The 15,642-nt window shown below is 43.5% G+C and overlaps 1 protein-coding gene and 1 long non-coding RNA gene across 4 annotated transcripts; both read left to right on the forward strand.

The window, feature by feature from the left end:
- Nucleotides 1-2,042: 2,042 nt before the first annotated feature.
- Nucleotides 2,043-6,518, forward strand: LOC119326666. Of its 3 annotated transcripts, XR_005158106.1 has the most exons (6): nt 2,043-2,133; nt 3,810-3,878; nt 4,357-4,397; nt 5,097-5,176; nt 5,267-5,692; nt 6,239-6,518. It is a non-coding gene; the product is annotated as an uncharacterized LOC119326666 (long non-coding RNA). The 3 variants fall into 3 exon arrangements; XR_005158104.1 differs by lacking the exon at nt 6,239-6,518 and having other exon boundaries at nt 5,267-5,945; XR_005158105.1 differs by lacking the exon at nt 6,239-6,518 and having other exon boundaries at nt 5,626-5,945.
- A 3,981-nt stretch (nt 6,519-10,499) lies between these two features.
- Nucleotides 10,500-14,632, forward strand: LOC119326665 (expansin-B16-like). Its single transcript, XM_037600287.1, has 4 exons — nt 10,500-10,875; nt 12,057-12,363; nt 12,927-13,056; nt 14,135-14,632. The coding sequence occupies exons 1-4, from the start codon at nt 10,701-10,703 to the stop codon at nt 14,327-14,329; spliced, it is 807 nt and encodes a 268-aa protein (XP_037456184.1). The 5' UTR covers nt 10,500-10,700; the 3' UTR covers nt 14,330-14,632.
- Nucleotides 14,633-15,642: the final 1,010 nt, after the last annotated feature.

Below are 15,642 nucleotides of genomic sequence, written 5' to 3' on the forward strand. Positions count from 1 at the left end.
ATCATCACCGGCACGACACCATGATCTCCATCATCATGATCTCCATCATCGTGTCTTCATGAAGTTGTCATGCCAACGACTACTTCTACTTCTATGACTAACGCGTTTAGCAATAAAGTAAAGTAGTTTACATGGCGTTCTTCAATGACACTCAGGTCATACAATAAATAAAAACAACTCCTATGGCTCCTGCCGGTTGTCATACTCATCGACATGCAAGTCATGAATCCTATTACAAGAACATGATCAATCTCATACATCACATATCATTCATCACAAGGACATGCCACTGTTGGGGAACGTAGCAGAAATTCAAAATTTTCCTACGTGTCACCAAGATCTATCTATGGAGAGACCAGCAACAAGTAGAAAGAGAGTGCATCTACATACCCTTGTAGATCGCTAAGCGGAAGCGTTCAAGTGAACGGGGCTGATGGAGTCGTACTCGTCGTGATTCAAATCACCGATGATCCTAGTGCCGAACGGACGGCACCTCCGCGTTCAACACACGTACAGCCCAGTGACGTCTCCCACGCCTTGATCCAGCAAGGAGAGAGGGAGAGGTTGAGGAAGACTCCATCCAACAGCAGCACAACGGTGTGGTGGTGGTGGAGGAGCGTGGCAATCCAGCAGGGCTTCGCCAAGCACCATGGGAGAGGAGGAGTAGGAAGAGAGGTAGGGCTGTGCCAGAACTTCGTGTATAGCTCCCATGCGCCTCCCCACTATATATAGGGGTGGAGGGGCTAGTTTCTTGCCCTCCAAGTCCATTGGGGCGTTGGCCAAGGTGGGAGGAAAGAAATCTCATTATTTCCTTCCCCACCGATTGTTATCCCCCCTTTTTAGGGATCTTGATCTTATCCCTTCGGGATATGCTCTTATTCCTTCTAAGGGGGGATCTTGGTGCGCCTTGACCAGGGGTGTGGGGCCTTGCCCCCACTACCCACGTCCATGTGGGTCCCCCCATGCAGGTGGGCCCCACTCCAGAACCTTCTAGAACCTTCCCGGTACAATACCGAAAAATCCCGAACATTTTCCGGTGGCCAAAATAGGACTTTCCATATATAAATCTTTACCTCCGGACCATTCCGGAACTCCTCGTGACATCCGGGATCTCATCTGGGACTCCGAACAACATTCGGTAACCACATACAAACTTCCTTTATAACCCTAGCGTCATCGAACCTTAAGTGTGTAGACCCTACGGGTTCGGGAGACATGTAGACATGACCGAGACGTTCTCCGGTCAATAACCAACAGCGGGATCTGGATACCCATGATGGCTCCCACATGTTCCACGATGATCTCATCGGATGAACCACGATGTCAAGGACTTAATCAATCCCGTATTCAATTCCCTTTGTCTATCGGTATGTTACTTGCTCGAGATTCAATCGTCGGTATCCAATACCTTGTTCAATCTCATTACCGGCAAGTCACTTTACTCGTTCCGTAACACATCATCCCGTGATCAACTCCTTGGTCACATTGCGCATATGATGATGTCCTACCGAGTGGGCCCAGAGATACCTCTCCGTTTACACGGAGTGACAAATCCCAGTCTCGATCCGCATAAAACAATAGATACTTTCGGAGATACCTGTAGTGCACCTTTATAGTCACCCAGTTACGTTGTGACGTTTGATACACCCAAAGCACTCCTACGGTATCCAGGAGTTACACGCTCTCATGGTCGAAGGAAGAGATACTTGACATTGGCAAAGCTCTAGCAAATGAACTACACGATCTTTTGTGCTAGTCTTAGGATTGGGTCTTGTCCATCACATCATTCTCCTAATGATGTGATCCCATTATCAACGACATCCAATGTCCATAGCCAGGAAACCATGACTATCTGTTGATCACAACGAGCTAGTCAACTAGAGGCTCACTAGGGACATATTGTGGTCTATGTATTCACACGTGTATTACGATTTCCAGATAATACAGTTATAGCATGAATAAAATACAATTATCATGAACAAGGAAATATAATAATAATACTTTTATTATTGCCTCTAGGGCATATTTCCAACACTTTCAGTCATTGAGGATTTGATAAGAGACATCAATGTTCCAGTAGAGGTGTTATTGAAGTTGTGGCTGAATAGTCCTTTTATTGATGCTAAGTATATGGTAAGGAAATAATGCTATATGATTTGCATATTTTTTTCTATGAGAACTTCTGCAACTGAAACTCAAAGTTTAGGTGTTGAACTCATAGTTTTGCAGTAGTTAGTTTTGTACTACTTTGTATCAAAATTGCATCAGACCATGTTGCACTGTATTTCGAGCATAGAAAAATTACTTAACACCTTTAATTTGCAGAGCCTCACGTGTTTCAAGTATGAATAAGAACTACGAACTCTTTTTGTGCGATTCAAATACATTTCCAGAGTTTTTATTTGTTAGTACATGTTGTCTAAAGTAACATTTGCCCAGAGAGAGAGAAGCATGCCCCTCTCTCATTATTATTATTATTAGAAGGTATTAAATTCGAAATAAACAATTTCATTTACTTGAAGCACTTGAAAAGTTTGGTCGGTTGACTCCAGGTATGAGTAGCTCCTGAGCTTGATGGCTGGATGTGTGCACACATGTAATGGGGTATCATGGTCATGTTGCTTGGTGTGCAGAGGCAACCTCGTTTTTGGACCAAAAAGAGGGGTGATGACGATGATGACTGGCTGAAACAATCATGTCTAGAGCAATCAAGACAGCCTTGGCTTGTGGGACTAAATAGAGCTAAAAAAGTCGGTGTCACCGTTGGAGTTGCCCTTAGAGCCTACCCTTACCTCTGTTGTAGCCTGCTTAATTTTATTGCCGATTTGGATGATCTGTGCCTTGGACGGTCGTTCTGATGAGTGATACTCTGGGACCAGGTCTATTTCAACACACACGAACCCATTGACCTCCCATGTTCCTGGGGAGCGTTGCATGTCGGAAAAGTTAGGGGTTGTGTCACACAAAGTTCTGCATTGACACTTAGAAAGTAAGTGAAAAGCGATATGCCATTTTTTGAGGCTATCTACAATCCCGTTAAAAGGCAACTGCTAAACACTAAAGGGCAATGAAACTCAATTTGTCGGTATTCGCAGTTTGATAAATTATATTAGTAGTATTTCTTGGATTTATATAAGAAAAACAAAAATAGCTACCTTTGTGTGAATTACAGTGCTAATGATCAGTTCTTTGTATCAGACATGAACGGACAGATTCAAGATTTCCTTTTACCTAGGCTTGGTTAGTTGGCCACTTCAATTCCCACTTTCTGTCATGTAATCTTGATGTCGATATTTCGACATTATATACAGAATATGATGCATTATGTAGAAGTTACTAATGGTAAAAAAAATCTGGATACAACACTTGCTTACTCCTATTCACATTATGTAGAAGTTGCATAAGGCAGAACAAGAATAAGAACATTTGTCAGTCTTTTCATGTGCTGGTTTAGCAGCGGGCAATACTCAAGACAGAGTTGGGTGCACATCATATATATACGTATGTTGTCGTGTCTTAATAAATGGAGATGAGATATCTATCTGATTGTCATCCTTCCCAGACTTGGGTTTGTCATCTCTATCAGCGTCCACCTGCGCTTCCTTCGTTGGTTGTCATTTCTTTGTACACTGCTGTAGTTTAGAGATCATAATATATTTTCCATGGTTACAATTGAATACGACACCCAATTTGCTATATAATTGTTCAGCTCTCTCTCATAGTGATTCATACAAAATATCATGCATAATGGTCCCAGCTTAAGTAGAAAATAACCATTGGATTGTTCAAACTTTGCTCATGTTTCGCAGGGCACCATAACTCTAATCCGACATGAGCAGTCCAACCACGACAGTGAGCAGTGGAACCGCAAGATAGAGGTAGATACAAGTAGAATATAACTAGTCATATTTCTAAAATGATCACACTACTTATGGTGCCGGAAGAGAAGGCATCAGTGATAGTGGGCTAGGTGATGAGGGCATCAATACAAAGAGATTAATTCATAACTTTGTTCTTGATAGGTTGTACAAATATACAAGGTACTGCTGTTTCCTTTTATGTTTAAATAGCTTTGTGAGTACAACTATATGAAAATTCTGCGATTCATGGTGCGGAAGCGGGCATCTTTGTTTTCCTGACCAAAAATACTTAGTTTCATGCCTTCACGGTATAATTTAGAGGCACAGTCCAATGAGAGATTCCTACTTAGCTAGCTAATATATAACATTTGACGGTAATGTCTTGTGTTGTAAATACAAAATATGCTACATGAGCATTACTTTTATTTTGAATTTAATTTTGTGTTTGAGCCTCTTTTACATATTAAGTGTAATATCACAAACTTTCTTCTTTCAGGGTTAACTGGCCATGCAAAAACTGTTGTGAGGCATTAAATGGTACTATATGTTTTTGGCCTGCTTTTGTTCACTTTTGTCCTTTCCAAAGTGTAATAGGAAAAGAAAGTCAAAATAGGCTCAACCATGACTAGTCTGCTCTTGTGATCACCAATTTCTGCTCCATTGCGCACAAGAAAGTAGTGACTATTTATTTGCTTAAACAATATGTCCAACCACCAATTTCTGCCTGTCCTGCTAATATTCCTTTATGGATGTATCGCACAAATTTTAGTTATTGGATATGAAATGTAGGTTCTCTACTCAGAGCTGGGTCCAATGGTCAATGCAGCTCTATGTTGTGCTATCTTGCTATTGGGCTCTTTTTTCGTTACTTAAAATGGTCAGATATCTCTGATGTTAAATTCGTGGTTGATTGATTATATCCAAAATAACTATGTTAGTACACTGAAGCCAATTTCTACATTGTTAGTGAAGTTGGCTAAATAGTTTTTGCGCCACTAAGATATATATGTGCACTGCATTCTAACCCTGCAAATTCTTGTGCTATTAGTTTAATCCGAAATATAATTATGTTTGTGTCTCGACATATGCTTGTGATGCGTCGTGCTACCAGAGGCCAACATTATCCAGTATCATAGTGACGCTAAAAATGCCTATTGGTTACTCCGCATATTCTCATCTGATTTCTCATATATAGATATTAATTTCCTTTCATGGGAGGCCTTCATTACATTTCAGCGGCAGTTGCGGATGTGGTCGGCGGTTGAGGGAGGGTCTCTGACTAGAGCAGCAGGAGCAAGGAGCTCAAGGAGGTTCAGGTTTGCCTCTACATCCTCTCTCTTTCCTCCACTTTGTTCTTGCATTTAGAGGATACAACTTGTGATCATGTTATATTCTGCTTTTGTCAGTTTGCTGGTCCATATTAATTTCCTCGAGCTTATTTTCACATCTCGTCATATTTACACCTCTCCGCCGACTGCCACCTATCATGGAGGGAGATGGCTTGGTCAGGCCGTCAACACCCATCGGCAACTTTCGGCAGGCGCCGTCCGTACTTCTGCATGTAAACTGAATTGATTTACCAGTAAAAATCTGGACAACTCATTCCAGTCGATAATAACCATTGTGGCATTACCATGATATGTCATGTATCTGCTTTGACTTGTACTATGTTGCAAAAAGTACAATAAGAGATAGAATGTATGCACTATGGCTAGCAGTAACTTTTTTTTGACTTGTACAACATTTGATCTATCTATTTCTGCAGGCTATTCCTCTTGTTGCAACCTTTTCCCATAGAATCAAAAGGAATTAGATTGAAGAAATTGCAGGAGGTACTACTGCGTGTTCCATTAGTCTTACTTTTGGAGGCTTGTCTATATATAGTCTTAGTGTCGGTATGTCAATAGTAGTATTAGTTTTGGAGGCTTGTCTATATTCATCTTATTTTTTGGATTACGTTTCTTTCCACCTGCATCCTCTCTTCATAATGGATTACGTTTCTTTGTTATTGCCATGTGTTACTTTTTCTTATGACTGTGACCGTCAGTGCCCTTAACAGTGGTTGTTCTTGCTTTATGGCTGCCTTCTCAGTGCACTTTTATTATTTCTAATACATTAATATAATATGCTCGATTGACCATATTAATTATATATTTCACTTCACCAGGGCTGTTGGTCGAAGTGTTGGTTACAATATTTTGGTGGCAGTGTATAAAACTAATTGTTGTACAGCATTGTTAAGTGCACTTTTGAGCTTTGAGTAGACAATTGTGGTCATAATTACCTTAAAGGATTGTTAGTATGTATTATTGTTGGATTTCCATGTTCAGTTATTCACACTATATTATTGCTTGATTCTGATAGCTTGCTATTATTAGAGCGGGAAGGGTATTCCTGGTGTCACATTCAAAAGCGGTCAAAACGGTGAGGTTTAGAACGGAGGAGCTCCGTGGAATTATCGATAAAAAATTATCCATAACATGTCTGTCATTGCTCATGTCGACCACGGTATGTGACCGAGCAGTGACAGTTGTCTCTAATTATCAATTTTATATAGAGTCTTCTTGATTGATGATTTTGTAGCCTTCTCTTAGTTGTACCATATTAATTCTTAAAACTGGATCATTTAAAATTAGTTAGATTTAATGAGTTGTTTCACTGTTTCCAAATAAGTAGTTTAAGCCCTTATTGCGTTCTGGAGCTTATTCTTTCTGCCTTTTTATGATTGATATATGCTCTCACAAGCTTAAATGTAACTATTGACATATAATCTCATGGCTCAAAGTCTTAGTTGTTGAATGTATTAAAATTTATAAGATCTGGAGTTTGCACTATAATTTCATCCAGTGGTATTCCCAGTAACTGAATGTTAAGAGCACTGACGATCCCAGGCTATACATTCAGGTACTGGGAAATGCTTTTATCTTGCAGGCCAGTTTTACATTTATTTTTCAATAACGAGATGACCGTGAACAGGGTATCAAGGTATTTGCCTTGGCATTACTAATGTCGTGTTCAGATTACTAAAAGAAGGATTGATAGCGGCATACCTTAACTCGACTGATGCTTTAACTGCTGCCTCTCTAAGCCTTGATTAGCCATGGAGATACTCAAGTTCCAAAGCCCCAAGTGAGGCTATCCTTCTAAGATCCGTTCATCCCAATTCATTAATTTGTTTGAAATATATATGTATATTCCAATATTGCTCAATCTCCAGCTGGCCTCTAGGTTATCAGATGAAATCCGGTTAAATTTTAGGGAGGTTGAGTAGGAGTGTTTGGAACTAAAGGCTTTGTTGTTGTTGTTTGAGTAGGAGTATCTCCCTTTTCTGTATAAATTTTGTTGCTATGAATAGTTGCATTGTTATGTCAGTGAAAATTTCCTGGGCGTACTATGTGTTCCTCTAGACTTGGTTGAAAGTATTCCTTCTGTTATCCAGTTTCTCACTACGCATGTTACCTTTGTTGCTGAATTTTGCCTATAGTTTATATATAGTAGACTCGCATGATTACCTGATGACTCATTCACGCAAGAACTATTGTTAATTTTTTCCTTTTCTGCAATGATGGTCGTAGCCCTTTGATTCTACCAGCCGCAAAGGAGTGAAGTGTAGAAAATATGTCCATTGTCGTTGAATTGGTGGGATTGTCACCAAGTTAGTGCTGCAGATTTCTATTTTAGAGCAAGAAGCCAAATCATGTAGTTTCATTGTAAATCTTGAAAAACTTGTTTATTGTCACTTCTATATCTGTTACAAGCTTTTTTCGTGATGTGGTACTTGTCAATCTTGGTTTGCCCTTCCATTTCAAGTCTGCCCTTAAATTCCAGCAGACCAAAAAGTTCTTGTTTCTTCAATTGGTTTCTCATTCATGTTTGCACTTCTATTACTGTACAATATTTCATAAACATGGCATTGGTCATTATTTGTCCAGTTCCCTTCAAAAAAAAAGAGATGGCTATAGAGAGTTGATCCTTCTACATAACAGAGCAGAGGAGTGGGAACTATAAACATGCCTCACTGAAGAGATGAAAAATGTTGTGCAAGGCATTGGTTGTTAAGCTCCTTTAAAAAATGAAGGAATTATAGTGCATCTGACCTATAAAGGGGTTGTGAGGGACAAAACACTATGGATTCAGAGTAGTGGGAGGGCACAGTTTACCAAGGACGCAAGGACAAAGCGTGACCTTGATTCCAAAGTTCCAGCTTACATAGCAGAATTGTATAGAGAGGATGCCTACATTTTGAAAACTCGGTTACATAGTTTGAGGCTATGTTTCTTTCAATTTTCATTATTAAAAGGATCCTTATTATTGCCAAATTGTCAATTATTTTCAAATAGCTCTTGGTTTGAAATGGGACCATGTGCCATCTGGCGCAATGGGTACTGTTATTATACATTCTATTATTGACAGCAAGCCTTCATATTTTTTTTATTGAGGACCCTCGGGTTAAATTTGTTACCCCATGGATTTCCTTTTCAACGCCCACATTAATTTAGCTGGTCCCTGCCATATGTCCTTGCAAAATGAAACTATTTTCATCGACAACATGTCTTTAGCGGGTCTCTGCGTCATTTGGCGCAACGGGTCAACTAGTTGTGATTAATTTCACGTGCATGTATTACACAGATTTAAGGGTTCAGATTTGAAGAGTGTAACTGCCCGACGGGACATATGAGACTCTAACAGCCATATTTGATTGTGTGCAAATTCTCTCGAATTATGTTTGATCATGTGACCAACTTGGCTTGATTGCTGATGGAAGATGATTTGATTCCCGTAATGTGGTCTCTCCAATAAAGATGGTCCACCATCCAAGAATATGTGAACAAGTTTTACGACCACTATGCTTCCGTTTCTTGGCCGAAATCAAAGTCGGGTTGGAGTCCAAAGTCACGTAAGTTGAATTGCAAAAAAAAAATCATAATTCGCATTTCTAGTTTTTAATGTCGGATTCTCATGATTACTCTACTGTTTGATAGATGGTGTTGGCCGCGGCTTTGTTCCAACAAGTCGAAAAGAAGCCATTCGGTTTTAGTCATTATTGGATTAAACTGAATGGCCTACCAAAATGGTATCAAGTTGTGGGATACCTCAAGAAAGGCACCAAGAGGTTGAAGACAAATGATGGCTCAAGCTCTCACCAATCCATTGGAGTGGATGATGAAGAGGAAGAAGTTGTAGGGGAGAATGAAAGAGCTACCGTGCTAAATAATAACTTGAAGAGATGACAAACGAGTGGGAGAAGGGGAGGTCCGCCCGTGACGCCACGGCGACAAATATGTCCACCATAAATGGAAAAAAAATTCACAAGGGAGAACAAGAAAGAGGGGAGGCACAAATTCATGTTGGATGCACAAAAATAAAAGATGGTGAACAACAAGTTTCAAGCTAAGAGCAACAAGTCGGAAATTGAGAAGAAAAAGATAGAGTTTGAGAACTGAGAGGTGTGTATTGAATGGGAGCTTGAGAAGGCCCGAACTTTTGTATCAATAGAGCTTGAGAAGGAGATGTTGTAACTTGTTCGAGTCAAGGAGGATTTGATGATTATGTTGTCGGACGCGAGCCTCTTGGATGAGCAAACAAGAAAGTGTCTTGATGAGAAGAAGAATGATATCAACCAATGTGACGGCGAAAACGACGATGGCATCAGTGGACGCGAAGCGGATGATAGACGTGACAGAGCGAGATGCACGAATGACGTCTGACGAGTGATCCGTCACATTGGCCAGCTGTGGCTCGGAGGACATGTGAGGGACCTCCCGACGCTATCCGGGGTCACGCCAGATTGCGGACATTTAGGACGGCGGGTTTGCAAGTCCGGTAGATGCTCTGACAGAGTCGATCTTGTGCAAATTCTCTCGAATTATGTTTGATCCTGTGACCAACTTGGCTTGATTGCTGATGGCAGATGGCAACGCAGACACAAATAAATACTAGCAGACTGATTCACGTTCCCAACTAACAACGGCCAAACATACGTAGAGGACACCAACGGGAACGCCCGCGCCAGCACGCTGCCGAGTGCGGCCGCCACACACACCCCGCCAAGCGATCCAGGCCCACCACCCACGACGCACCAGAGAACACCCCTCGCGACTCAGGAGGGAGCGTCCGTGCCCGTGTGGTGCCGCAAATTGGTAACGGCCAGACGAAGCAACCGCGCCGACGCTACGGACGGACGGGGACTACAAGCGGGCGCTCGGCAGCGCACATGGGAAGATGGTAAAACAAATCCCGGATATCTGTGGCCCGGATGGTAAAAACACTGCGACTGTGCGGCCGTATCCCGGATATCTTCACGCCCGGGGATTTGCACCATCCTTGATCGTTGCCTTCCTCTTTCCGTTCAGATTTGGGGGGCTCTTCTATCACCCACCACCATTCTCAAATCTCAGTCCACCCAGCTCCGAAGTGTACGGGGAACTGAATTCGTGTGGGTTTAAGCCGGGGTTAACGGCGTTGCAACGCAATAAGCAAGGCCACTCACGATCACGCGATGAAGAAAAGCCGAGCTCTCACAGAACCGACAATGGAGGATGCAGTGGGGCACACCCACATCAACCGCAACCAGCCACACGCCAGAGCTTATAAACCAGAAACAATTTTCAACCAGTGTCCACACTATAAGATCCAGCCACCACCCTGGTAGCAGTACTCTACCAGTACCCGTGCATCCCCAGTGTCCGTTTCGTGCCATTTGTGCAGAGCGCGGCTCTGAGCTCTCGGCGCGTCGGGGACTGGGGTTTCTCGAAGGCTTAAAAGGCGAGTAGTGGGCGACCCAGGAAGAAGTACACTGCACACTCACGAGGCAGCGATAGCAACCAGCGCTGTGCAACAATGGCTGCCGGCAGCGCCGCCTCGAGCTCTTGTGCGCTCCTCCTCGTCTCCATCCTTTCTGCCGCACTCCTCTTCGGTGTAGGAGAGACCGGGGCTGTGCGCAAGGCGGTCGACCCGGAGTGGCATCAGGCCACCGCGACCTGGTACGGTAGCGCCGAGGGCGACGGCAGCGATGGTAAGCTCTCCACGGCCATCATTTTATTTTCCCTGCAACTCTCACATCCTTGGCCCAGAGCATGCACGTTTGAGGGTTTGTTCGGTTAATCCTCCCCCAAAAGGATTGGAGGAGATTGGCAAGGATTGATTTGTATTTCGACTTGCAAGTGGTTTAAATCCCCCTCAAACCCCTTCAATCCACTCGGATTGACACGCAACCGAACAAGGCCTTAAGGTTCGCAGAGTCGCGGCAATGGCCCGGCATCTGTTGCCGTGAATTGTCTGTAATTTGTACTAGCATGCCCCCCACATTTTAGTGTTCTCTTCTCCGTTAGTGAAGGAAACGTGATAGCAACACACTGGATCACAATGTCTGGTTTCTAGTATTTTTCTCTTGAGAAAATACTTCTAGCCGTTGGCAAATAATCCTTTTTTTTTAAACTTCGTTGGCGCATTATCGGCATCACTCGCATATGCCTATAGGATGCACAAGGAATTTCGCGTATGCCATTTTAGCCGGCACGCGAGCGTGGTGGTGCCAAAAGGCCGTGCCGGGTCCTCAACTATCCGCCTTTTTTTGACATGAAATACCCGCTTTTCACTAACAAAAGCAACCACAAAACTCGGCTCAAATCAGTTTTAGTCTACCCGCACTGTCGGCATAAGCAGAAAACTGAAGAGTGGATATTCACTTTGCACTATCGTCTGCTAGATGTGAAAGGCACGATGCACGTACGTCTGTGATCTGACAACACCGAAACTTACCTTTGCTTTGGCATTTCACGGCGAGATTATCAAGACGTATGAGCAGCATTCACACTCACTAGCTAGCACTTAGCACTGGCCTATTTTAAAGGCGCAACCATGAGTAGGTAAGTTCGATCTTGTCTTGCGGTTAACGCATCCTCACAGCGGATCCACATGCAGCTCACGTCCTTAATATATATGCAGCCATTTGCACGTCAATGCGTCCCACGCATGTCCTTTTGCCGTTTGGCCAGTGCTGTTACTAGATCTGACCACCCACACCCAGCATCGACGTTTCTTCTCTAGATTAACTTCTTCCTCTTCTAGGAACACGGCCCATGGATCGATCGCACGTGCATGCATGCAGCATGCTACCCCGTTTTTGTCTCCGTGCCATGGGCTGTAAAAGTTACTCTACTTTGCTGATCTCGTGTAAACGTGCATTGTCTCCAGGCGGCGCGTGCGGGTACGGGACGCTGGTGGACGTGGTGCCGATGAAGGCCCGCGTGGGCGCGGTGAGCCCGGTGCTGTTCAAGTCCGGCGAGGGCTGCGGCGCCTGCTACAAGGTCAGGTGCCTCGACCGCGGCATCTGCTCGCGGCGCGCCGTCACCGTCATCGTCACCGACGAGTGCCCCGGCGGCTACTGCTCCCTGGGCCGCACGCACTTCGACCTCAGCGGCGCCGCCTTCGGCAGGCTGGCCGTCGCCGGCCACGCCGGGCAGCTGCGCAACCGAGGCGAGATCTCCGTCGTGTTCCGCAGGTGACTGTCCGAGACATGCAACTTGCTCAGTTTGCCATTCAATTACCATTTCTATCCCCCGAACTAGCCGTGCTCCATTCCATCCGGGCCACGTCGCCCACCATGTGTCGACGGTGCTAGCAGACAGAAAATGTCTACCACTATACCCTTCCGTCTGACAGTTAAACCACTTGAACTCTGTCAAAGAGTTGTGTACGTACGGCGTAGAGTAGGAACAAAGGTTGTCAAAATGCTCAACGACACTGTCAGATCTGACTAGCTACCGATCGAGGACCACGGCCGGGGTTCACCGTTCAGTGTCTGTCCACATGCCTTCGCCTGCTGTAGTTGGATCTTGGGCCGGGCGTGCCCCCATGCAACACTTTTCTTGTCACGACTCCCCGGCCGGCCATCACGGCTTCTCCATTCACACTGTCTATTGACGCTGACCGCGCACACACTCTGCACGCCGAGGCTGGCTGCAGAGTTCACATTTTTCATGTTCATAGCGCGGGATGAAATAGGCAGTTTACAGTTTTAGTGTGATGGCTCATGAACGCCATGTGCGCCCCTTTTAATTTCAGGACACCGTGCAAGTACCGAGGGAAGAACATTGCCTTCCGCGTGGTGGAGGGCTCCACGAGCTTCTGGCTCTCGCTTCTGGTGGAGTTCGAGGACGGCGACGGTGACATTGGATCCATGCAGCTCAAGCAGGTAAACAAAAGGAGTGCGCCTTTATGCCGTAGTTCAGCATACACTTTGCATTGCCATAGGTAGGATCGAAGCAGAAAGCAATATTCAGTGGCATCGTCACCTACTCTTGAAATGCATGAGCGGTAGAGCGGCACTAGCATGGAAAATGTTGCTCCCTCCGTCCCGAATATGTGGTGTATAAATTCAATTACAAAGTCAATTATTAATAAGTTAATTAAATATGTAGCATAAAAATATCAAACGATAACAACACTGAATAAATACATTATAATAATGTTGATGGAACCCCTAAAAAAATGTTGATGGATATATTAATTTTCATATGACATTATTTATCTTCCTATTTTTCTACATATGCCTGTTCAAACTTAGAAAGCTTTGTACATCACCTATTTAGGGCTGAGGGAGTACTAGAGGGTGGATTATTCAAAATGTAAGGGTTTTCTTTTCGTGGGCAGTGCGCTAGTGCATGCATGTGATTGGCCATTGTGGGCGACATGGAAGATGGTCGTTTCCTGGGTGAATAGTAGATAGGCAGGCATGGACAGCAGCAGCTTGGCCCCAGCATTTTTCCTTCCTTTCTTTTTGAGTTGCTTGGCCGTACCTTACCAGGTCCCGCACACTGTGAATACGCCATGCCCTTTGCCATGTCCCCTGCTTTTCCAATGATGCTAATTGACACCCCTTGGTCTCATTCTCAACAATTTCAAATGTCCAACTCCGCTACTACTACGTACTGCCTCGCGAGACTGGCTTGCTGGCTAATCCCTCCATCCGAAAAAGTTTGTCCCTCAAATGAATATATCTAGCATTAAGTTAGTGCTAGATACATTCATTTGAGAAACAAGCTTGGGACAAACTTTTTCAGACGAAGTGAGTAGCACATATCAGTCTTCCATCCCCTACACAGACTGCATTATGATATAGGAGCAAGTTTGTGTTTTGGCAACGCAAATAAGAAAATAGTTTAGTTTTAGGTCTTATTTGCATTTTCTTGTCATGCTAAAGTTTCAAGTCTATCTTATTGTACTGATCTGATGTGAAGTCACTAATTTGCATTATCGTAATGTATGCACAGACAAACTCGGCACAATGGCAGGACATGAAGCACATATGGGGTGCCACCTGGAGCCTCACGCCGGGCCCATTGGTGGGACCGTTCTCTGTTAGGCTGACGACCCTAACTACAAAGAAGACCCTCTCGGCCCAAGACGTCATCCCTAGAAACTGGACTCCCAAAGCAACATACACATCTCGTCTCAACTTCGCATAGAGCACACCATATGAAACTAAGCCAAAGTTTTCGTTAGCTTGTGATTGTTCTTGTTGGGCTCACAGTAGTCCCATAGCCTTATTTGATTTCTGTGTAGGTATCTCTGTGTGTGTGCGTGCGTGTAATATTGATACCAAGATAGAGGGTGGGAATAGGCAGCCCTCTCCGAAGTGGAGAGAGAGCATGGTGGGGTCAGTGTTTCTAATCGGGTGAAGCGAGGTGTGCATTTAAAAAAAATTATGTATGGATGGTCGTAATCTTGAAAAATAATGTACCTATGTGGTTTTTACTCCCCCGTCCTTTAAAGAGTGCACTTTCAACTTTGTTGGAGGGTCAAACTATCTCAAAGTTTGACCGAGTTTGTATAGAAATATATCAATGTTTGTGAAATCAAATAGGTATATGATGAAAATATATTCCATCATGAATCTAATGCTACTAATTTGATGGCATTAATGTTTATGTATTATTATATAAATATAGTCAAATATAAAAAAAGTTTGACTTTCCAATAAAGTTGGAAGTACACTCTTTTAAGGACGGAGAGAGTATGATTGCAAGATCATTATGACACGCGTTGTCACATCGATCCATTTTGTTCTCACGTTCATTCATTTTATAGGAGGATGGTAGAACTATTTTGTAAATATATGAAGGCACACAATACTAAATTAAACTTACATAAAACAACATGTATATTTGTTCGTGATTAGCATCAATGCATGTCTTGCCGCTCTTGCGCCTCTTGAAAAAAGAATGGTACCCATATAGGATAATTTAGGTAGTCCCAATATTTAATATTTTCTAGAATAAATAGAAAGCTTGAAACCACAACACCTTAATGTAGGGATATTTGTGTAATGATTTGAGTACATGATGCAAATATCAGCACAATGGAATTACATTGTCTAAATAGCTAGTGGACTCTCCCTCATCCATGTCGATCCCCATCAAAGCCTACTTGGCCAGATTGGTGGGGTGCACCTAGAATTTCTGAATATCCTGGCCAGGCTGAAATGAGGTTGATTTGGCATGCTTGGTGAGTTTAATATCATCCTTGTCGACCGTGGACTGCATCTCTGCGAGCTTGTCGGTAACCAGGGATCTGCAAGTGCATCGGCTGCTAGGGTGCGTGTGGTCTTCTCGGTCTTCAGAGATCGCTTAATGTCACTAAATATGGTGATGACCCCATTCGGTCGGGCATCTTGAGTTTCAGATAAGCCTAATGTGGGATCACGCCAAATCGTGTGAAGGCGAAAGAGAGCATGGTAGTCACTCTTGAAAGGCACTACCTCAAAGCTCAAGGGCTCCAA

Source organism: Triticum dicoccoides, chromosome 6B (genome assembly GCF_002162155.2).
Source record: "Triticum dicoccoides isolate Atlit2015 ecotype Zavitan chromosome 6B, WEW_v2.0, whole genome shotgun sequence".
Classification (NCBI taxonomy): domain Eukaryota; kingdom Viridiplantae; phylum Streptophyta; class Magnoliopsida; order Poales; family Poaceae; genus Triticum; species Triticum dicoccoides.

What these genes read in the sequence shown, in the direction of transcription:
- LOC119326665 (XM_037600287.1), top strand. Translation starts at nt 10,701, where the DNA reads ATGGCTGCCGGCAGCGCCGCCTCGAGCTCTTGTGCGCTCCTCCTCGTC. An exon ending in CGAGGGCGACGGCAGCGATG is followed by an intron (nt 10,876 to 12,056) that starts GTAAGCTCTCCA and finishes CATTGTCTCCAG; the next exon opens with GCGGCGCGTGCGGGTACGGG. An exon ending in GATCCATGCAGCTCAAGCAG is followed by an intron (nt 13,057 to 14,134) that starts GTAAACAAAAGG and finishes ATGTATGCACAG; the next exon opens with ACAAACTCGGCACAATGGCA.